At 46.6% G+C, this 23,876-nt stretch overlaps 1 protein-coding gene across 16 annotated transcripts in view; it reads right to left on the bottom strand.

Annotated features, from left to right (window-relative positions):
* The window catches only part of Pacsin2 (protein kinase C and casein kinase substrate in neurons 2), a 93,039-nt gene that overhangs the window by 13,196 nt on the left and 55,967 nt on the right, over positions 1 to 23,876 (bottom strand). For 9 of the 16 annotated variants that reach the window (XM_006242055.4, XM_063262921.1, XM_039078308.2 and 6 more), the window contains exons 2-5: positions 18,607 to 18,739; positions 4,994 to 5,150; positions 2,905 to 3,140; positions 846 to 1,001 (exon numbers count right to left, since the gene is read on the bottom strand). In XM_006242055.4, the coding sequence (XP_006242117.1) occupies positions 846 to 1,001; positions 2,905 to 3,140; positions 4,994 to 5,150; positions 18,607 to 18,666 (609 nt within the window). In that variant the 5' untranslated portion in view covers positions 18,667 to 18,739. Of the gene's footprint in view, positions 1 to 845; positions 1,002 to 2,904; positions 3,141 to 4,993; positions 5,151 to 8,855; positions 8,880 to 9,879; positions 10,338 to 10,384; positions 18,539 to 18,606; positions 18,740 to 23,876 lie in introns of those variants that run through there. The other 7 variants (XM_063262926.1, XM_063262920.1, XM_063262924.1 and 4 more) reach the window with 5 other exon arrangements.

Below are 23,876 nucleotides of genomic sequence, written 5' to 3' on the forward strand. Positions count from 1 at the left end.
CAGACAGACACACCATGGGTGGGCTTTATCTTTCTTCCAAGCACCTTCCTGGGCAGCAGACTCCTATGGTCCTAGCAATGTCTTTAAGTGTTTCCAAGGCCCTATGTTTCTTGAACTCAAGTACCCACTCCTATCTAGCATGGAGGTCCAGATCCCTCATCTGAAGCTGTTTTCAAAGTTCCCCCAGTTCCTGACCCCAACTGGGTTGGGGTTACTGTAGCCATAGCCTTATGGAGATGGCATTCCCCTTGCCAGGTACGGTGGAGAAAAAATGGTAGTGCAAGGTGCAGACTCGGGGGTCAGAATCACTGCTCTTACACTACAGAGCAGCATGTGACTTATCCTTGATGACCTTGGCTCCTTATTCATAAAGTAGGGATGCCACCACACAATCCAAAGGGATTCAGGGCCTTATCTGAAGCCTTGCAAGGGTGTCAATCAAGTAGGTGCCCATCAGCTCAGCACGTGCACCTGCCAGCCTTAAGGGCTGTTGGGACCCAGCCTGCTGTGACCTCACTCTGTCTGCTCCTGCAGACTCAGGCTGGCCAGATCATAGGCAGGGAGGTTGGCCCTGGGCCATCGCTTATAGAGCAGTGGTAAAAGGGAGCAGAGAAGCCCAGACCCCAGCAACTTCTAAAGGACAAGATGCCAATTAGTGTTTCATCCCTGTGATTCTGGGACCACCCTATACTAGCAGGACACAGCAGATTACGAAGTGTTCTGACAACACCATGTTCATGTCACCTTCTCACCAACCCACGGAGGTAGCCTGCCTCACAGCAGAAGCAGAAGGGCTCCCAGGACAAGTGACACAGTCAACATGGCCAATCAAGTCTGTGATTCACCTTTAGAACGTCCTGCTTGCACTTTTCTATCTTGTCTTGCAATTTCTTCAGCTGCTCAGGGTTGAGGGATGGATCTGCTTTGCTGTTGGCTTCCCGGGAGACGGCCAGCTTCTCCTCTTTGCACGCTGTGTGGTGTGCTTTCTTTGCCGCATCCACCTACGGAGAGTGCTTTCTCAGTGAAGCCGTCTGCAAGGTGGGACCTCCAGACATTACACAGGCTGGGAACAGGGATGTCTGGGCTTCATCCCAGGGACAACTGGCAGGACTCTAAATATTTATCCACACATGGTTCTAGGCACTGAGGACACAGGACAGAGATCACTTAATTTGTGGATTGGAATCAGGTGGCCAAACGTAGGTGTGATTAATGTTGGAGCACATTAGAGGGGCTGTGTGTCATGGAGGAAAATCAAGCTGAGATATAATGGCATCAGCAGAAGCACAGGGACAGAATTCTAGAGAGGACGACAGGGAAAAGACCCCTGAGATTGCTCGGAGCGAAAGAAGTGTAAATACTTAAGGAAAAAGCATGGCAGGACAGCCAAGACTAGGACACTCCAAAAAGCCAAAACCAAAACCAAATCAAATAGAAACCCCACAAACCTTGAAGGGTGTAATGCAGGCAGACCTCTGAGTCTGAAGCCAGCCAGGTCTGCATATTACAGGACAGCCAGGGCTGTAAACAGAGAAGCCCTGTCTCCCTGTCTCAAACAAATAAACAGTGAGACTGGGGTAGGGTGGGAAGAGTGGGGACGTGGGGACAGGGGGGCAGGGGGACTCTCACATGAATAAAAGGCTTACAGTGGGCTGGCAGGGATTAAGTCATAATTCCCAAGGACATTTCTGACAAAGCATCATGATACATGTCTAAACTGATCTCAAATGTCAAGAACTTAGATCAAGGGTTCTCTACCTTCCAAATGCTGAGACCTTTTAATATAGTTCCTCAAGTTGTGGTGACCCACAACCACAAAATTATTTTCGATGCTACTTCTTAACTATAATTTTGCTACTGTTATGAACTGCAATGTAAATATCTGTTTTCCAAAGGTCATAGGTGACCCCTATGAAAAGGTTAATCCCACCCCAAAGGGGTCACAACCCACAGGTTGAGAAACCCTGGTTTAGATAATCCCAGCTCAGCCCAGTATCAGCAACGGTGCCTGGCTCCCTGGGTCTAACAGCTACTTTACACACACTCTCTCTCCTTCTCCCCATGCCCCGATTCCTGCCTTTCCTCCCTCAGAGGCAATATGCATACTTAACAGTGACCGCCTTATCTGACCTCAAGCCATTGATTTCCTTCTAGGAGAAAGAGAAGTGTGCAGTAATGGACACATGGAGGGAAGACAGTTTCATTTATGAAGGCTCAGGGCAGGCAGAGTGAAAGGAGAAGTGGTTAAAGCAAGACTAGAGAGAAGGAAAGCAGAGGTGGAGTTTGCTGTGGAGAACTCTTTGGAAAGCACAGCTCCTGGGAGAGGTGGGTGGGACAGCACTCCAGTGAGAGGTGGAGGTCATGCCATACACAGGGTGAAGTGAATGTGCTGAGGCCAGAATGGCTGATGGCTTCCACCAGTCAGCCAAGGCCACATGGGACTTAATGAGTTTGATGGGTGCTTTTGAAGCAGTGGGGGGATCTGTGTTGGATGCTAATTTGGGAGAAAAATCCACATAAGGAAAAAGACAATTTTTGAACTAATCCTCTGGAAGAGCAATCAGTGCTCTTAACCACTGAGCCATCTCTCCAGCCTGAACTAATCCTTTATATTAGTCCAAAGGTCTCCATCTCTGGCACAGACAATTCCCCAAGCGGCAGAGAAAGATGTTATTGGATGACAGCTTGGACTTGGAGCTTTGCTATGATGGGCTGATATGGATTAAATTTAAAGGAAGCAAATAAAGCAGGGTGTTGGGCCCAGGGATGATGGCCTGTTCTCTACCAGCTTTGTTCTCCTGTGCCAAGGCAAGTCCTGCAAGCATGGGAAGGGAGTCCTGCCCGTGGAGTAGCCACCCAGAGAGAGAAACAAGGGTGAATAAGAGGGCTGAGGGAGGGAAGCACCTCTTTCAGCTTCTTGGCCCAGGGCTTCTGGGCCTTCCGAAAGCCATCCTCTGCTTCCTTGGTCTCCTTGAAGCCTCCCATCATCTGCTTGTGAAAGGCTTCCTTCTGCCAGTTCTTGATCTTCTCAAAGTCTTCGTTCATCAGTGATGCCTTCACTTCCAGGTGTAGCTCGCTCACTCTCTCTGCCTCAGACATGACAGCCATCCAGGCCTTCTCCACGGTCCCATACTGTGGTCCTGACAAGGAGAAAAGCTACCTGAATCTCTGCTAGCAGCAGGGGTTCCTGTGACCCCACAGCTGTCTACCTGGAAGCAGCCCAGGCTGCAGACAATTGTTTTTCTAAAGCTTCTGGGTTCCTGTGTGTGTGCACATGCATGTGGGTGTCCATGTACATGTGTGCAATGTGTTCATGTGAGAGCATGTATACCTGATATGCATATTTTACCTACACATGTATGAACGAGTGTACACGTGGTGTGCATACACATTTTCTGTGGAAGCCATGGCTCATGTTAATCTTCCTTAATCACCTCTCTGTTTTTCGAGACAGATCACAGGAAACCTGAAGCTCATGGATTCAGCTATACAGATTGGCTAGCAATTGCCCAGGATCCTCTAGTTTGTTTCACAGAACCAACCAGGTTACGGGGTTGCAGTGCTGTACTTGGTTTTTCAAAGAGATTTTTTTTTTTAATTTTTATTTTATTATTTTTTTGTTTTATTTATTTTTTCTTTCTTTTTTTTCGGAGCTGGGGACCGAACCCAGGGCCTTGCGCTTGCTAGGCAAGCGCTCTACCACTGAGCTAAATCCCCAACCCCTTAATTTTTATTTTAAACATATGTTTGAGAGAGATAAAGAGAGAGAGAGAGAGTGTGAGTGTGTGTGTGTGTGTATGTGTGTGTGTGTGTGAGTCTGTGTGTATATATGCACACTGTGTGCATATTTGGAGTCCAGGAAGGTAGAAGAGGATATTGGGCCCCCTGGAATTACAGGTGGTTTTGAGCTGCCCTGTGCTGGTAACAAACTCAGACCTCTGAAAGGCACCCAGTGCCCTTAAGCACTGAGCAGCCTCCTTAGTCTTGTGCCTGACTTCTAGGCAGTAAGTTAGAGTTGGTGCTCAGGCTATTTGCATGGTAAATGCTTGCCCAACTAAGCCAGCTTCCCTGCTCCCTCAGAATCTTTCAAACAATCCTTCCTGCATTGTTGATCTCAATTTGTTAAAGATGGTCAGAAAAGGGAGAACTCTCTGAAGTGCACAGCCCACCTCTCAACCAAGAATTTTCTTGCTCCAGTGACAGTCTATGACTGTGAGTGATCTCTCTCAAGATAAACTTAACCTTTGTTCACGTCCATGAGCCATGGCCCAGAGAAGAGTGTCAATGGAGACAGGACAGAGAACATTTTGTAGTCCTAGAGATTAGGGAAGACCCAAAGAGCCAATTTTCTGCTGGCCTCAAGCCCCATTCCTCTCTGTCATGACTCAGAACAAAGACTGCTAGGCACCATGAGTATTCAGTCACTCAGCTGTTTTTTACCTGGTTCACTTTTGACTTTGTTCTTCCCCCTCCTATCCAGATCCCTTATCCAAAGAGACAGTCCTGATTAAAAGTTTTCTTCCCAAGCCTTAGGGAACTAGAACTAGAAGGGAATGAACTGACAGTGCCCCACACATTCAGACCTCCATGTGAGCCTGGGCAGTTTCTCCTCTCTTCCCTCTTGTTGAAAAGACTTCCTTTCTGCTGAGAAAATGGTCATCCTACAGGCCTCCTCTTGTGGATGACAAGGGGGCGCTGCAACAGGAGATCAGGTATCTGTGCAACTGGCGGTTTGGATCAAGGAAAGGGGACAGAAGCTCATGCAGCCTGTGCTTTACTAGGTGATAGGCATTGTGCTGCCTTCCTCCACACAAAAAAACCCACAAAACACAAAATCCCACCACCACCACCACCACCACCAACACCACCACCACCACCAACAACAACAAAACCAAACCGCAGCCCCAGGAGCTGCAAGATGCACTCCTGGCCCACTGTGAATAATTCATCAGGGTCCCTGGCAAGTGGGCAGCTGGTACCATGCCTTACTTACCCTTCTCTACAAGCTGTCTCCAGCGTCGGGCCCACTCAGTGAGCTGCTGTGCATATGCCTTCTCGATACGTGCCCGCTCGTGCAAACAGTTCATGAGGTCACCACACAGGCGGTGGCCATCATCAATCCGCTTCACAGTCCGTTTGTAGTTCCCGACCTGTGAGACAGAGCTATGCTGAGAGGTGGGCACTCAGCATGGACGTCCACTAGTTAGACCCTCTAGCATGGCTAGCCTACCTGTTCCTGCTACATAAGCCTGTGGAGTTTTAGCCTAGGGTTTATCCCTTCTCCCCAGACCATGTTGCCAGACAAGCACTCCCCCCACCCCCATTTTATTACCAATAGAAATATGTAAGTCACTAAACTGAAGCTTCTGAGTATAAAACTCCAGGTCAGATCCTATGGCAGAAACCAATTAGCAGGTCAGGGAAGGAGGCAGATTAGGGAGAGCAGGGCTGAGGGAACGAGGCTGGCAGGTCTTCTGGCAGACAGAGGAGGGATAGTTTCCATGAGCAGGTAACATGTTACTAAATCCTCCCTTCTCAATTTAGGGATTATCACTTCCCAGTGAGTAGCAGAGATACTTTCCCCCTACTGAGTGCCTACGATGTGCCAGGCACCTTCATAGGTGTTTCACACTTTGCCTGATCCCTAAGTGGCAGCAACTATCCCCACTTCACAAACGAGGAACCTGAGGCATAGAGTAACTGAGAACTGCAGTCACACTGGCTGGCTGGAGCTTACGCAGTTTTAAATACTTTTAGGACAGCCTAGATGGCAAAGCTCAGATTCTAGCCTTTGTCAGGGGCACGTTTTGGCTATTCTTTTTCACATACAAAGGGAGAAGCAAGATTATCTAAATTAGAAATAAATATATTTTTACACTGTGTGTAGTATATACACATGCGTGTGCACATAGGCAGGGAAGCCAGAAGTCAATGACAAACATCTTCTTTAACCATTCTACTTGTGTGTGCGCTCCCACTTTATTTTAGAGACAAGGTCTTAAGGAACTTGAAGCTCACTCATGGATTTAGCTGTACTAGCTGGCCACCAAACCCAGAAACTCTCCTGTCTCCACCCCTCAGCACTGAGGCCCAGGCATGTGCCATCACATTTGGCCGCCTCTGTGGATGCTGAAGATCTGAGCTTTGGCCACCATGCTTGCATGCCAGTATTTCACCAACTGAACGACCTCTTCAGTTGGTTTCACCCTTCAAGCTGTTGCCTTGGAAGGGTATCAGTGCTAACAGGGCAGGGCTCACGGAAAACAGCACAGAAAAAGGACTGCATATAGTCTTATTAATTTCCAACCAGTATCTTCCAAACTCTTTTTTTTTTTTTTTTCCTTTTTTTCGAAGCTGGGGACCGAACCCAGGGCCTTGCGCTTGCTAGGCAAGTGCTCTACCACTGAGCTAAATCCCCAACCCCTATCTTCCAAACTCTTAACCACTCTTGGGCTTTCTAACACTCTTTGTCACTGACTGTCCAGTAGATGGGCAGCCCTGTCTGCAGTGCTATGGCACTTCCGAATCTCTCTTCTCCAGTGCTTAGTTAGCTAAGGGAGGAGGTGGGGTGCCAGAGATGACCTGCAAGAGGGAGAAAGGGAACACCTGCAAAAGGACAGACACGCAGGTACTGCGTGCAGGTGCCAGAGGAGCAAGAGATGGTGGCTACAATAACTAGAGGGGAAGGCTACTCCTGATCCAGAGCTCTAGGAGGCTGAGGTAACGACCTTCTGCAGGACCCAAATCCTAGTTAATAGGAAAGACCCCCAGAAGGCAGACAACCTAGGAAACCAGAGGCCCGGCATGATTTTGGCCTGTTTACTAAAGAATGGACCGTGAACTGCACTGTTAATTAATGCCCTTCACAGAGTCCGCAAGCCGGGCAAAGCCTGACTCATCTCCTCCTCAGCAAGCCTGGCAGTTCAGCGCGCATCAGTGTATACGGCTGAAGCTGAGCTCTGACTTAATACCTCAGCTTTTCCCTTCCCTTAACACAGAAAGAAAAACAAACACAAAAGTAAAACAATCCCCACAACACATACTCACTCCTCTTAGAATGGGGCTTTGAAATTTACAGAAGAAGAAGAAATAAAACATCAGTACCACTGGGTTGGTGACAAGAGGAACTGACTATACTGAGAATTATGGAATTTTGGCTTCTTTAAAAAACAAATATTGGGCTGGAGAGATGGCTCAGCAGATAAGAGCACTGGCTACTATTCCAGAGGTCCTGAGTTCAATTTCCACAACCATATAGTGGCTCACAACTATCTGTAATGGAATCTGATGCCCTCTTCTGCTGTGTCTGAAGAGAGAGACAGTGTACTCATACATAAAATAAATAAATCTTAAAACAGAAATATTTTAAGAATATGTATTCATCTTAATTGTAGGGATATGGGTTGCTTTGCAGCAGCTATGATTTGCTTTGTGCTCTAGCAGTGTTGTGGCTTTGCCAGCTGCAGACACATTTTCTGCTGCTGTGTGATGTCTGGAATTCTGGGAACTTTCAGAGTATAAAATGCTAGGGCCCTGAGAGGCAGGGTGGGTGGCGGCAGTTGCTACGGGGGATTGCCTACAGTTTGTTAGTACTTGTGCTCAAAGAAGAAAGAAATTAGAGTCACATCTCTCCTCTCTACTCCCCTCCTCCTTTTTCTATCCTATCTAGCCATGGGATGCGTGCGTGCGTGCGTGCGTGCGTGCGTGCGTGCGTGTGTGTGTATGTGTGTGTGTGTGTGTGTGTGTGTGTGTGTGTGAGAGAGAGAGAGAGAGAGAGAGAGAGAGAGAGAGAGAAAGAGAGAGAGAGAGAGAGACAGACAGACAGGATATAAAGGGTGGGAAAAAGAAGAACCCACAAAAATAGCTATGGTCAGCTCCAACAGAGTCAACCTGACTGAGTCTCCACGGTAACGTGGAACTGCACACACTATTCATTTGTCACAGTAGTGCTCACCTGGAGATGACAATCCAGATGCTTCTCTTAGCATCTGGAAACCTGCTCAACCCTTCAAAGAGTATAAAGCCTAGAGGAAAAGATTTCAGGAAAGGAAAGAACATCTGCAAATAAGCCACAAATTATACAGCCCAACAGCACACACAGCAACTGCGGCTACACTCATATAAGAACTGTTGAAACATGAAGGGTAGCCGCCTAGTCCCCAGTGCAAGAAGGCTGCCTCAGCAAGCAGACATTTAAGGTTGTTACAGGTGGGTCTGGAGGTGGCAGAAAACTCTGAACTGGTCCTGGGATTGCTTCTGGGGACAGGTGGTCAATATAGACAGGCATAGAAGAAAGAGGAGACAACATGTAACACTTTCTACCTCAAGTAAATTACCCAAATATAGCCAAGGGCTCAGGGAGCGCCTGTGGCCTTGTGGGAAGGGAACCAAGCGGAAACCACTGTCATACTCATGTTCCCACCTGAGCTGCCTTGGTCCGGGGGCACTAAGGAAAACTCCCACCCTGCCCTCCCCAGGGGAAGGCCTCAGTGTCACAAGGAACCCGAACAAACAGTACTTCCTGAGACTACAGAGAGGCTCAGCTATCTCAAGGCTAATCTGGAAATGAGAGGCGTAGAAGCACTCTTGCAGGCAGTAGCCTAGATCTGTGGCCCACACTACCCTGTTCTCCTCTCGGCAGGCAAGCTGCACGATACACAAAGCACCAAAGGCCTAGAGCACGTGGACCACTGTCTCTGCCCATTCTTCTTCTAGGTCTTCTGCAGCAGGCTTCTAATGAAAACATGAACAGCAAAAAGACTAGTGATCAGAGAGCACAGAAGCCAGACACTCTGCAAGTTAGGCTGGGACTCTTTAAATAGCATTCCACATGTTAAAGCTGCATGAATACACACCTGCTATCTCACCAAAAACTAAAGACTTCTGTTCAGAAACAGACATCCTGAACAACTGTACAGCATAAACACCGTCTCCTAAAATCAACAGGGGGTGTGGGAGAGACAGATCAGTTGTCAGGAGCTCTTTCCACAAGACCAAGTTCCTATGCACATATGCACCAAGTTCCCAGCACCTACGTCAGGTGGCTCATAACTGACTAGATCCAGCTCTAGGAGGATCCCCTTTGGCTTCTGGGGCACCTATACTAAAGAAAGCATACACACACACACACACACACACACACACACACACACACACACACACTCTCACACTCTGTCTCTCTCTGTCTCTGTCTCTCTCCGTCGCTCTGTCTCTCTGTGTCTGTGTCTGTGTCTGTCTGTCTGTCTGTCTGTCTGTCTGTCTGTCTGTCTGTCTCTCTCTCTCTCTCTCTCTCTCTCTCTCTGAAAATCTGCAAGGGCCTTAATTTTAAAATCTACCAAGTCCTAACCACCATGGTGAGAAAGACAGAGCTACTGCAAGGGTAGATGGGAAAAGGAACAGGAAGACACAATGGCGCACTCAGGGAGCTCTTTACACCATAGGCTAGCACACTGCAGAGAGGGAAATCTCAAGGGCAGAGTAGGGCAGGGCAAAGGTTCTTACCAGATAAAGTAGCAAAAGAGGTACAACCAGGACGTACTGAAGTCATTAGGCACCCGTACACCTGAACCTTTGGTCCACCCAGCAATTTGGTTTCAGGCTAATAGCCTCATGTCCCAGGCAGACAGGAGACTATTCACTGAGGATAACATGGGATGGGTGGCACAGTAACAGACTGAAAGGCAGATGTGTGGGTCAGAGTAGCCTCACCACAAACTAGAGACTATTTATATAAATTGCAAATGCTTGCACATGAAGCAGGGACAAACAACTTTGGAAACACGACAATAAAATCTGGACTACTGCAGGGAGGAGGTAAACGGGCAGGAATGGGGAGGAGAGAGGTGCAGAGTGGGACCTGCACTGCCTGGCCCATAGTACCTTGCTTGAGAAATGGTTCAGCCAGGCTTCCCCATGGGCGCCTCCAAGGCCACTCACACTCTGGTGAGTCCACTTGCCAGCGCTTGCATCACCTGCACCCCTTGGCTGCCGGAACTGAGTCCTCCAACCTGAGTCCTGACAAATGTTCCTGCAAGGGGTCACATGTGCCCTTGCAAGCAGAGAGCCCATAGCCACAGATTCTCAGAGTCACCTCAGGCACATGGGTCTTGGTCCTTAGCTGAACTAAACTCTCTGAGCCACAAGTGTCACATATCCTATCACTTGACTTGCGTCACAATAATATTTGTGTTTTGCCAGGCAGGGAGTGACAGTCCCATTGTGACACACCATCCCATGTACTCTTACTGGGTGGGAATATTAGTGTTCCCATCTTATGAAGAGTTATGACCAATCAGGACCATTCAGGTAGAGACAGCCTACATGCATGGCCCTCTCTGAGTCCATCAGGGAGAATTAAGGGCTGCAGAGCAGGGCCAGTCCTTACCCCTGTTTCTACTGTATCCCAATGTAGCTTTATCCCAGGAACTCCAGATCTGTATGCTAAGACAACTTGACACGTTACCCTCATAATGAAGGCTCAAGAACCACATCTGCCCTCTCTCATCCCTGAAAGAGGAAAGCATCTGTCAGCAGAAGGCTGGCAACATCCTTCCTGGCAAGTCCAAGCTTTGGAACTCAAGTGTCTGACCCAATACTGATATAAAGGATGCCTCCAAGCTGTAGCACCTTTCCTGCTGGCTTGGAAGACACAAGGAATGATGGATGGGCTTGGGGGTGGGAGGGACTTAATTACAGCTCTGCAGGTCTTGACCATACTGAATAAAAGGCCTTCAACTTTGTGTTCAAGCCCCTCTGTTCTCTTGGCCCTCTCTTCCACCATATTCCACAGAGGAACGTCACAGATCTGGCTCTGCCCCAAAGCATGTGATATAGACAGGTCTCTGCATTTCTGACTCTGGAGGGTGGGGTGAACACAGAGAATCTATGCACCCTGTGTCCCAGAGGTTCATACTGCGGGCTGGGCTCCTCCCATCAGCTGCATGACAGGGATCTAAGTTCTTTTCTGGCTATTTCTTCATCTTGTCTACTCAGGCAAGGAGAGAGAAGCAGCTTAGGTGACCTCCAGAGGCCCTGCCTGCATGGTTCTGGAATCTTGAAATGAGCTGTGTCTGCCTCCGACACTAGCCAGCCAGCTCCAAATAGAGCGTGATGCATTCCTAATTCTCAGCATCGGATGTTCTGGCAACCCCTTCTTGCCACCCACAAATATTTAATAAACATCCGTGGTGTGCCAAGGGCTGTAAGGCAGAGTGGTGTCATAGTGAATAAAACATCACTACTGTAGTCTGATGGGATTTTATGGCCAGATGAGTAACTTCACAGTTCTGGAAAGGAACACTTCTTGGGTGCCCAGAGCTGGCCTGGAGACATGAGGTAAGAGTGAAGGACCTCTGGAAGGCTTGGCGCAGGAGGGCATGATCCACATAGCATAAACGATGCACAGCACCACTCCTCCTCTGGCGTCTATACTGCAACTCCAGCCAGTGGACATCTGCTACACATAGAACAGTGTCATTACTCTCTGCTCCCCAGGCCCATAGACGGGACACCCACAATGACATCTCTTGTCTAATCTGCATGGTAGCTAGATCTGGATTCTCATTCCACTCAGAAAGGGAAAGGTCTGAGAAGTTGCTAGGATACTTCCCATCATAGATACTGAAGTAGCCTAGAGTCTTTCATTCACAAAGTTCTCAATCCAGGGAGCCTTCCCATCAACAGTGCAAAGGAATCAGCATGTTAGCAGATGGCAATTAGTTTCTTACGGTTGCTATTGCTGTGATGAGACACCATGACCAAAACAACTTGGGGAGGGAAGAGTTTATTCCACTCCCAGTTCCTTATCACAGTTCAGCAGCTAAAGCAGTGAGAACAGGAACTCGAACAGGAACCTGGAGTCAGGAGCTGGTACAGAGGCCAGTTAGCAGCACCGTGCTCTCCAGGCCCTGCTCAGCCTGCTTTCTTACATGGATGGCACCATCCACAATGGGCTAGGCCCTCCTCCCACTAATTACCAATTAAGAAAATGCTGTCGTTACTGGAGTATCCTCTGACAAGACAGCAATGCCTATGGATCAGTAAAGGACATAGAGATAAGCTACTGGCTACTTTTGCTACTGCAGAATTTAGTGTTCTGACGTTAGAGCATGCTGTGCCATACTTCTTATTTAGAAGTGCAGTGTGCCAAAAAGGCTGACTGCCGGGACATGCCTGAATCTTCTCCTACAGCTCTGCCCTCTGTATCATTCTGCTTTCCGAAAAGCAGAGCTTCATGATCAATGAGTGAACATGCCAAACAATACATTACAACTAAAGAGATAATATAGGTGAATAGATTACAAGAGTTATGAAAGAAAAGAGGGTATCCGGGGATGGGAGTAGTATCATTCTAAATTTTAGAATTTTATCTTATAGGACCCATATCAGGAAATAGGTCGGAGCCATTACCAAACAGCTGAGGACAAGGTCCTTTGTTCTCCATAAAAAAGGAGGCTTAGGTACCAATTCCCAATAATTTCCAGCCCTGGCACTAGTTAGAGTCAGTGCAGTAGTGGACACGTGAGCAGGGTGGGTGCTTGCTGCTGACTTGTGGCTGCTCCATTTGCTTTATTGCTGCTCTCAGCTGTACAGGATCTGGTGAGCCGGGTGGGGGTACAGATGGGCTGCAGTCCATTTTCTGGAAAAACACAAGGGAAACCTCTCCAATGGTAAGAGTGGAGCTAGTGATTGGCATTTACCTGTTATTAAGTCTTTCCAGATCACCATGGACACAGGTGCCCAATGTTTACGAGCTACAGTATTTCCCTTGTCATCTGCTTTTTTAAAAATTTAAAGTAAGTAATGCCATGTTAATAAGATGTTAAGGGTGGAGCCTTATTCAGACCCATACCTCCCCCATCTATCTGTTCTCTGAGTAGTGTGTGTGTGTGTGTGTGCTCTCCACTACAGTTTGGCCTTGGGATTATAGGAAATCCCAATAATATGTGAATTTTCCATTGGAGACAAAAGTGTTTAAAGGTGAAAAAGAGAGGTGAGCAGGGCCACTCCTGCCATCAGAAAACATTCTAGTGAGAAATGCCATGAGAGACCTTCTCCTCCATCATAAGAAGAGGGAAATGTCTACCTGACACAAACATTTATGCTGACTGTTCAAGGCAAATATGCATGACATCCATTTGCCATAACACCACTGGGGAATGACCCTGCAAAGGTCCTAAAGGGAGAAATGGGGCATAGGCATTATGTCCAAACAAAAAATCTGTTCTGTTTGGAGGAGTTAAAGCAGAAAAAAAAATGGCACTTAAGGACTGTGCAGACTGCTAAAAGCAATTGTACAGTCACTGCATCCTACCCAAGGGAGGCCACTAAAGATCATGTGTTGAGCAAGAGCATTTTCTTTATTTAGCATCCTCGGAAGAGAATTATGGACCCTGATAGTCAATATAAAGGTAGAACCTGTTGCTGTTTTAATACAGCTTCAAAGAAAGCTAAAATATGAAAATCAAAGAACATAATTTTAGTCCTTATGAAAGTATCAGGTAATCTAGGAATAAGTTGAGCACAGTAAATACTGTCAATTAAGGCTGAAGATTGTGTTTTATGGCCTTGAGTGTAATTTTCAACTCTAGATGTAGAGAAGCTCTCCCTAGAGTGGTCTTCAAGATTTTAAACTCTTAGGTATTGAGTATTATGTAAGCCAATCTTCCATGGGAACTGGCATCAATGAATATTACGTCCAGTCCAGATATAGGGTTTGAACTAACAGGAAAAAAGCTCTCTCCAGAGATTCGTCTTAAAACTTAAATGGGCTTCCATGGAGGATAATGGTTAGCCAGTCCTCCTGAGAACCAGAAATGCTAGCTTTTTCACAAAGAATGATACTGTAAATTAATGGCTGTTAAGTCATATAATAATTTCCATTGTCCTTTGTCCTTTAGATTTTTTTCTGAATGACAAAAATAAAGAGTTGGGGACCGAGTCGGGTCAGTAGGTCTCAGATGTCTTTGGTCTTCTAATTCTTGAGCAACTGCAGTTGCTCTTCAAGGCCATTGCTCCACCAAACAAGCTCATCTGTTTTCCACTGAATTTTTATGGGCTCAGGAAGTGAAACAAAGACCCCTAATTAGACAGTAATTAGCTGCAAGAGCTTCAGCAAAGACAATGTCGGTATATGCCTGAGTCCCTATGTTTTGACATTCGAGGACGCAATCATCCAGAGGCCACTCTTTATTGGGTCTAGCACCTTCCGTAGTCTACTATGAGCTCATCGTAAGCTGGCACAGTGCGCTCACCCGCTCACCACCTTAGCTGTGCACTTCCATTCCACACAACTTTGTACTTGGGCCAGAAATTTAGTAAAAATCTCAGTAGGCCCTGTCTTTAAATCTTTGAAATTTGCTGTGTCCTGTGAAGAGCACAGAGTCTTCCAAGTTCTTAGGGCATACAGATGAACTTGACCAAAATGCTGAGGAGGTCCAGGAGGAGGAGCCTGTTCAGCAGGTGATGAGAATGCTCCTTCCCCAGAACATCTCCACATTCATGGCTACATCTGAATTTCCATTTCTCACGGCCTGAAGTCCACATTGATTATAATAATGTGCCTTCCAAATTAAAAAAATAAAAACAAAACAAAACCCCAAGGGCTCATATACTCAGACCAGCAGTTTATAATTCTCTGGCATGTTTAAATTCATGTTTATACATTCTAGTAAGCGCATTACATACGAGACTGACGTCTGTCATTTGACAAGCAGCCCACTATAGCTGTTCTTTTGGCTACTTTGTCAGTTCATTTTCCTTCCACCTTTCCTCAGCCCTTTTAGTCCCCTAATACTAGAGAGAAGAGAAAAAAAGGATAGAGGGGAAAGGGGGTGATACTATCTGTAACTACTTCCTGCTAATTAGGGATGTCAAGTTTCTTGGGGCGAGTTTCATCTTTGCTGTCAAGGTATCTAATTTCTTCTTGTTGTTGTTTCTTCTTTGTGCATGACTACTTAACAAACCGTGACCAATAGCAACCAACCAACAACCCTTCTTGGGGCCCTAGCCTTTATATATCCTCTGAAAAAAGTCCCCAGAACTCCACAGTCACACAAGCTCAGAAACAATCTGCAGCTGGCAAAATCATGCCGCGGTAGAGACTGAGGGAAACCATAGTCGGGTGCTGCAGACAGTCTGAAGCAGCCCATATCCCACACCTGGGATTAAAGTAAAAACACATTCTTATAGTATTTCTGTGTTTTTTTTTAAGAGACTAAAATTCTCACTATAGCCAATAGCTGCTGGATGTTTCAAGGTCATATGGATACTGTACTAAATGTCTCTGCTGGGTAGGATTTAATTTCCCTGGAAAAGGAGAGACTTTGTGTTGCTCATCTGGCCAGCAGTCATCTTGACTAGCACCAAGCCATGAAAAAGGATCTAAAGGTGGTGGCATTTAGGGTTCAGTGCGCAAGCAATGCACTCAAGGAAGGATATAAGGAGGAGTGCTGAGGCCTTCTTGTGGGAAGTGTCCTCCTTTGTGACAAGAATTTCTATTAGTGCCATCTTGATTTGTTGTCTTTCACTGACTTTGTCTTTATCTGCTACTAGGAAAGTCTACAGGGCTTTAACTGCAACCCTCCCCATCCAGGCACCCAATTATGGCCATAATAATAGGTCAGAAAGGCTCAGGCAAGGAAGCCGGTCTTACTTTTCTTGGTGCATTATTCAAAGCTCTCTGCCATAGCTATAGATCAAAACTACAGGAAACCAAAGATTTATCTGTAGGAACTCAGACCAAACTTCTCTAACTCAGGCATTTGTATTTGAATTCCTTTCTTTTAGCAGGCACTTTACCAACTGCATTTGAGGTACTCTTTGACCCAACACCAAATTACCCATTCTGTGCCCAGTTTTGCTTTTTAAACCAGGGAGTCCCTTTACCCTATGTACTCATGTCTCCCACATTTGGGTGCCAAATTGCTTTTGTTACCAGAGCATCCCCTAAAAGACAGCGATGACTGTGGATTTGGTAAAAAAGGTACAGAGATGACCACTCAGGAGACAGTTTCAGGGAACAGCCTCTGCTTTATGACACACAAGCCACCTACATAGTGGGATTCTACGAACTGTGACTGGTGCTCAGGCCACCAGGTCTCTCTTTAGAAGCAGCACATGGCAGGAGACATGAGGAGTGGGGACTCATCTGAAAGCCGGCTACCAGCTTCTCATGCTACTACAGAATTCAGTGTACTCCGGGGCATGGTGTGCCACACTTCTCATCTAGAAGCTCAGTATGCAAGAAAACGCCCACAGCCCAATCTTATGGAGGCATTTTCTTAGCTGATATTCCTTCCTCTCAGATGATTTTAGCTTGTGTCTAGTTGGCATAAAACTAGCTGGCATGTCCATAAAGAGGAGCAGACCGCTCCTCAGTTTCCATGCTGCTAGAAGGGAAATGAGAGCACCAGCCAGGAGGGCTTTGTTGATCCCTCTTGCAGCCTACAGAATCTTTGGTGACAGTCAGGGCTTGAATATTTTATCACGAACCCACAGTATCTCAGTAAGGCTTGAAGGACCGCAGGATAGTCTAGTCTTTCTTCCAAAGACTCCAACCTGTAGCACCACTTCACCGTCACAGATATGACATTGTATACATGCCTTCGGCGAAGGGGGGGGGGTACCTCTGCTGAAGCACAGGGTCTCCATCTCTGCAACCTCCTGTGACCCATCAAACCCCTATTCTGACCCTTCCAACAGGGATGAGTCCTCTGCTGCTTTTGTTCCCATCTTCTACTCATCTTTGGGTTTTTAACTCTGTGGCACTTGTACTTTAAGCAACCAAGATAAGGGTACCTAGAAACCCTTCATGTCCATGTGTAGCCTTTCAGGGGTCAGACAGTGTTCTCTCATTCTCATTTCTCCAGGGTTCTGCTGATCTCACACTCAACTTTCTGGTGGCACACGGGTAGGTGTTCCCATAAACCACCAGCCTGCATCACACCTCACTGGGCTTCCGATCTTCATGGGATGACGCTCTCTACTTAACCTGCAGGCCCTAAGAGGGCCATGGCCGAAGCTTATGGGTCTGCTGGAGCCTCTGCTGTCCCAGCATGACTCTCAACGTGACTCTCTCCCTGCTACCCCAGATCCAGATGTGCAGTTCCAGCCCCACAGTTCTGCCATCCTCTGTTTCTGGAACTGGTTATCAGAGAAAGGGGAAGAAAATGGGGCTCGCCACTCAGCAAAGAAAACAATTTACTGCTCAGCAAAGGAAAGGGAAGGAAATGGGATTTACTGCTCAGCAAAGGAAAAAAGGAAATGGGGTTCGTTGCCCAGTAAAGGAATTCCTTGCTTTCTGAGTGTTTAAAAAGTGGTGGTTTAAAACACCAGAGAACAAATTTAAAGAACTGAATTATCAATCTTTAACCAGCTATTCCAACTGAAAAATGAGTAATGTGGAACCCCTAAACTCTTAATTGTTGGATCCTAATTCTGAAAAGCAGAACACCCGAAGTAAGAGGAGGAAGATGTATGTAAACAATCAAAGCCTTCTTCTCGCTTGGAACACAGGACAGGAAAGTGCTAGTGAAGTCTGAGCCCTCTGCTACCTTTCCAAACCTGACAGTCACTTGTGACCACTTGTTTCCATTAGCCTGTAATAGCAGGTGACAGATTTTCAGACATGCTAAAACCTCAGCAAACACCAGGACTACACACTCACCTCCTCCCCCCGGAGCCCCTCATGTCAGGAAAGCATCCACACAGTGCTGAAGACCACATTCCAGCGTATCTAGCAGCCCCTCTTTTACAAAGACTTTGAAGCTCAGGTAAAGTGGGCAATGTACCCATGGTCACATAGCTGTCTCTGCACAGCTGAGGTCAAAGCTGACATGACATCTAACTACAAGCTCAGTCCTCCTTACTCTGTCCCATGCAGCCCAGAATGGAAAGAAAGTTGCAGGGTTTTTTCCATGAGGGTAAAATATGGTTAAGAGTTTACTTTCATGGCTGGAGTCAAACCTCAAGTGTTAGGACTCCTGCCTCGCATGCATGAGGTGCAGAGTTCCACTCCTAGTGCCACCACCACCGCCAACAAAAAGAATACAACCGGCTTTTCCTTAGTGGACAGGAAAAATAACTGAGGTGAGGGAGAATAACCAAAGTTAGTCACAGGATAATTTCATCAGGAAGGGAGCTCCCAGGACACAGGCTGCAGGCAAATGCTCTATCAAAATCCAGGCCCTTTGTGCAGCCTTCTGGTGGCTTGCCTGCACTACACAAAATGATGTCATAACAAGGCCACCCATGTAAAAGCTGTCTGTGAGACTGAGCTGGGTTGCCACTGTGTGTTGTTGCCCATTGTGCTAGACACCCAACAACCATTAGAGCACAAACCATCAAGACCTTTAACTAACACCCTCTCCCCCAGCTTGTGGGGAGATCAGACATTCCAGGTAAGCAAGCTCACACCTCTACTGAGGATTAAAACATTCCAGCACTCCCCCAAAAACCAATGCCCTATCCTCCTCCACAACCCATTTGATGGCCAAGTGCCCAGCTGATCTGAGTTCCGCTCCTCTCCTCCTGACTCTACCAACACCACCAAGGTACGCTGGACGCCAGCACCCTCGGATCTGCACTCATCAGAAGGGGAGGCATTACCTCCCAGAAGCTGTCGCTGGACACTTCCACTCCCACAGAATCATCGTAGGTGACAGACATCTCTGCAGAGAATAAGGGGGCGGCAGCAGACACTCCAGTTCAGGGATCAGATGCTCAAAACCTGTAGACAGACCTATAAAGGGAAACAAACAGTTGTAGTTTTCATACTCTAGGACAGAGGCCCTGAGGACATCGTTATTGAATACATGCCACAGCCTCACAGAACTCTGCACCAGGCTTGGGTTCTCTTCCCTGCCCTGCCACTGAGTTTCAGTACCCGAGGTTCACAAGCATTCCCAAGACTCCAGAGCTCTCTATGTCTCTATGACTCCAGTGTCACCAGTGTACAGGGACACCACAGCAGCTCTTCTGAGAGCCAGCCATAGTCAAATAAGGATGAGGCTGCTCTACTCACATGACATGAAGCTAGTGTGATGGCTAGTCTTGGTTGCCAAATTGACTACACCTGGAATTCACTGAAATTCAGGGGCTGGGTGGGGTGCACCTGTGAGGGATTTTTTTTTCTCTTTCTTTTTCTTCCCCAAGACAAGATTTCTTTGTGTAGCCCTGGCCATTCTAGAGCTCACCTTGTAGACCAGGCTGGCCTTAAATTCAGACATCCGCCTGACTGCTTTCTGAGTGCTGGGACTAAAGGATCCACATCCAGAGAGATTATTTTCTTAATAAATCATTTGAAATGGGATGGCCCACCTTTAATCTTGGCCACACCTTTACATAAAGGCCGGAGAAGACGGAAGCTGTTGTCCTCTGCCTTCCTGCTCTTGCTGGCCAGTCCACTCCCTCACTGGTAACAAAGCCTACTTTGGATTCTGGCCGTATACTGAAGACCAGCTCAGACATTCAGCCTCGGGGACCAAACAACTACTGGATTCTTGGACTTTCGTAGGGAGATACTACTGTTGGATTAGCTAGCTGGACCAGAGCCTGTAGCTACACTAATAAACACACTCACTCTCACACACACACACACACACACACACACACACTCTCTCTCTCTCTCTCTCTCTCTCTCTCTCTCTCTCTCCCTCCTTCCCTCCCTCCCTCTGTGTGTGTGTGTGTGTGCGTGTATTTATATTTGTTCATTCTATCCCTTTAGAGAACCCTAATACAATTAGCAATGACAAGAGCTATCTGACATAACAAAAGTGTCCACCCTGCAAGCTGCCCAAAGATAGTGTGAAACACTAGGTTCTGGAACTGAAGTTTTGTTAGTTATTGTTTCTGGGACAAGCATTTTCTCTGAGGCTGTCAGTTTTTCTTACCCAGGGAGGTGGCCACCAGGTGCCAGGAGCTTTATGTGGTCTTCATGAATGTTCTTCCTTCCTTCAGTTCTAACTGATAGCCCTATGAGGTGGCGGTCATCACATGCCTCATTAGATCAGGGAAATAAAGGGGAAGAGTTGTCCAGCTCAGGAGCAGGGTGATGAATAAGGCTCACACCCTGTAGAGCTAACAGCAGGATCCTCAGGAGCTAGCTGAAGTGCTACCCTCAGAGAATCTGTGGGTCTTGGGCCTCTGGGTGGAATGAGCAGTAGCTCACTGTGGATCTGACTAGTGAGTCTCTCGACAAGGCCTGGTATAAACTGCATGTGTTACCCTGGGAATTATCTTCTCATCACTTTATGCTGTTATTATCACATTCGTAATCTTCTAAACATGTTTTGTTGTTGTTGTTTTTTGCTTTGCTTTGTTTTGTTTTGTTTTGCTTTGCTTTGCTTTTAATCACAGCACTCAGGAGGCAAAGGCAGGTGGATCTCTGAATTCCAGGCCAATCTGGTCTGCAGAATAAGTTCCAGGATAGCCAAGGCTACACAGAAAAATCCTGTCTTTAAAAAACAAAACAAAATAAACCCCTGCTCACTTTTATTTAGGGGCAGGGAGAGAGAAGGGCAATTGGAGGACGGAGGGAGATGTACATACATGAGCACCAAACTCCCACCCTCTGCCACCACTCTGGCCCCACATAATCGTAGCACAAAGTCTCATGCATCATTATTCTTTCTGTAGTTAGTGCTCTCCTATGACCTTTCCAGGGCCTCTTTTGCTGATGTCACTCTTCACCTTTGCTCCTCTTACATCGTGGTGTGTGTTTTTCACTTCTACTTTTCTTATCCAGAAATGGGACATATATGATAAGACGCGAGAGTCACTTCTGACTTCCTTCCATGTAGAGGTCAAACTGTTCCAAAGCTGTTTGCTGGGGTATCTCGCCCTCATTCTTTGTCTGACCTAGCCACAGTCCTCACTGCTGTACCCGAGTCTCACAGGACCCCCCTCCCCCACATCCATTCTAGAGCAGCTACTCATAGTCCTGTGTATCTCCAAATGCAATCTTTCAACTTGTTTCTTTAGTTTCATCAAACAACAAAGTCTGCTTCCTGTCTATATGGTGGTCAAAAGGGATCAAGACAAAGAATCGCATCTCTGGAAATCTGTAACTGGTAATGTGAGACAGAATAGGCACTCAGGCTTCAGGACCACACAAGAGCATCCTGTAGCACTAAAAGTCTGAGTCCTTTCATAGATCAGATGTGATCAGCACTGCTGATTCAATATGGCAAGATGAGTCCGTGCAATTCCTAGGCCCACATGAGTCACCAGCCACAACGAGGCAGCAGAGCTGGTCAGGAGGAAGAGTAGAAGGAAGAGAACCTGAAGCGCCAGGCGTCGGCTCATACTGGAAGGGTCTACACCACACCAACCACTGTTGGTAGCTCTCATTCATTAGTAACTACTGTTGGCACATCTCGGTCATTCATCTAATAAGTAAGATCTTAGGTCTCAGGCTGGAGAGATGGCTCAGAGGTTAAGAGCACTGACTGCTATACCAGAGGTCCTGAGTTCAAATTCCAGCAACGACATGGTAGCTCACAACCATCTATAATGAGATCTGATGCCCTCTTCTGATGTGTCTGAAGACAGCTACAGTGTACTTATATAATAAATAAATAAATCTTTAAAAAGCTTCTCAGGAAACGAAAACAGAGGATTCCTTGGATCCAGAGGTTCAAGGTTAGCTTAGGCAACATAGTAAGACCCTGTTCAAAATGTAAATACATAAAGAAACAGTAATCTTAATTCTAGCCTGGGATAGAATGGGAATTAAATAAAGGACTAGATATGAATTAAATGCAAACACAAGAACTGTTTCTCCCTTTGATGCTGTGAGTTAAATGAAACTGGTTGGTAACCACTGACCATCACAACTGAAACCTAAGGACTCGGACTGGAGAGATGGCTCAGAAGTCAGGAGAACTGGCTGGTCAAGACCTGGGCTTGACTCCCAGCACCCACATGGTGGCTGTCTGTAACTCCAGGTCCAGAGGATCCAATACCCTCTTCTGGCCTCCAAAGGCACCAGGTATGCATGTGGTGCACAGACATCTACATGTAGGTGAAAACAATACATATTAAAAAAAATCTAAGAATGTTATTATATATTATACAAAATAAATTTATTTACACAAATAAGCTACGTATTTATGCAAGACAAGAAAAACTGGTGGTTTAAATTTCAACAGCCTCCCCTCTATAAGTTCACACATTTCAACACTCAGTTCCCAGTTGTTGGGAAGAATTAGGTGTGCCTTGTTGAAAAGGTCTGTCACTGGTAGGGAGCTTTGAAGTTTCAAAAGACTTCTTTGATTCCCAGTGTTCTCTCTGTGCTTCTGGTTGTAGATCTTCAAGATATAAGCACTCAACCTGGCATGGCGGCACACTTCTTTAATTCTAGTACCCAGGAGGTAGAGGCAGAAGGACCTCTGTGAGTTTAACTCCAACCTAGTCTACACATGTGTGTGTTCCAGGACCACCAGGAACACAGAGATGTATAACTGAGGACAACTATAGCTACAGAGAAATAGCTCTAAGGTACGACAAGAGGGCACAGGACATAACCACACTCCAAAAAGGCTTCCAAATCAAGATCCCTTCTTGTCCAGACTGTGTCTTTCTTCTAGTAGGGATCCTATTATGAGAGCCATCCCTTATGTGTTAAGAACCAGCTATCAACAAGGACAGGTAAGTGGCACCCCAAAAGTGCCACACTTAACCTCACAGATTGATAGTCAAAGATTATCAGGGAAGGAACTAGGAAAGTTGCCTGATGGTGTCACATAAGTATTTAGTTACTAAGCAATAATTAAATTATGCACCCAAAGAAGGCTCTTATTCTGGAGGCAGCCATGTTTGTGTCAAATACAGCAAGCCTGCTTTAGCCAGGTATAAATAAGTCTTTTGATCTATGTGGAAGTACATGGTAAGAATATGGAGTTGTCATATGTTCTGCACACCTTTAAGTACCAACAGGTAGTCTATGCTGAGACTATGTAGCAAGTTTCTTGTTCCTCAAAACCTCTACACACATATGCTCCTATTGTCACTTTTTGGGCAGGCAACTGAGTATCCAGGATTCAAACCACTGTTCCAGCACCTGCTGTGGTTGGATGGAGTTCTGTATCCTCCAGAGGCTGTGTTGAAGGTTTGCTACTCGGCTGGTGTGCCAACCATTGAGAGGAGTCTAATGACATCAACACATTAATCTCCCAACTGCTTTTGCTCTGTAAGCTTGAGGACATAACTGCATCACTTGGAGGATGGAGGTCACTGGGAACATCCCCCCACCACCACCACCTCTGCTTTCAGATTCTATGGAGATGAGCAGTTTTGCTCTCCCACACCCTTCTGTCTGACCACAAACAATGGAGCTATGGCCGTGGATGGAAACCATGAGCCAAAACAAACCTTTACTCCCATTACACTGTTTTCTTAGATATCTGTCACAGTGGCAGGAGGGGGATGGGAGGAGGAAAAGAAAGACAAAACCCTAACAGAGTCGCTCCACAGTGCCTACTGCATGTCTACCCAGCCTCCTCAGACTCGGCTTGTTGCAGGCTTGGAGGTGACTCCTTTGGAAGCGGAAGTTGTGGCTGTGGGGCTTCCCTACCGCCAGTGATGGCCAAAGCATGTGTCCTCCTCATGATTCACAGTTCTCCTCTGTGGCACAGGACCTAACACACTACCTCCTGCATTAAGTGGTAGACTAGAGGTTCAGGGGTACACTGGGAATAACAGTTACTAGAGAACTCTAGAAAAGCACAAAACACAAAAAGCTATTACCACTCTTTGTAAGAACAGGCTGGGTCTAGTCTAGCATATGGTTCGTGCACTTCACACCCAATACTCAGAAAGTGACTGGTGACTTCTTCTAAAGAAACTAAGTTCTACTGCTTGAACATTAGAGTGTTCCG

Source organism: Rattus norvegicus, chromosome 7, assembly GCF_036323735.1.
Source record: "Rattus norvegicus strain BN/NHsdMcwi chromosome 7, GRCr8, whole genome shotgun sequence".
In the NCBI taxonomy this organism is placed as follows: Eukaryota; Metazoa; Chordata; class Mammalia; order Rodentia; family Muridae; genus Rattus; species Rattus norvegicus.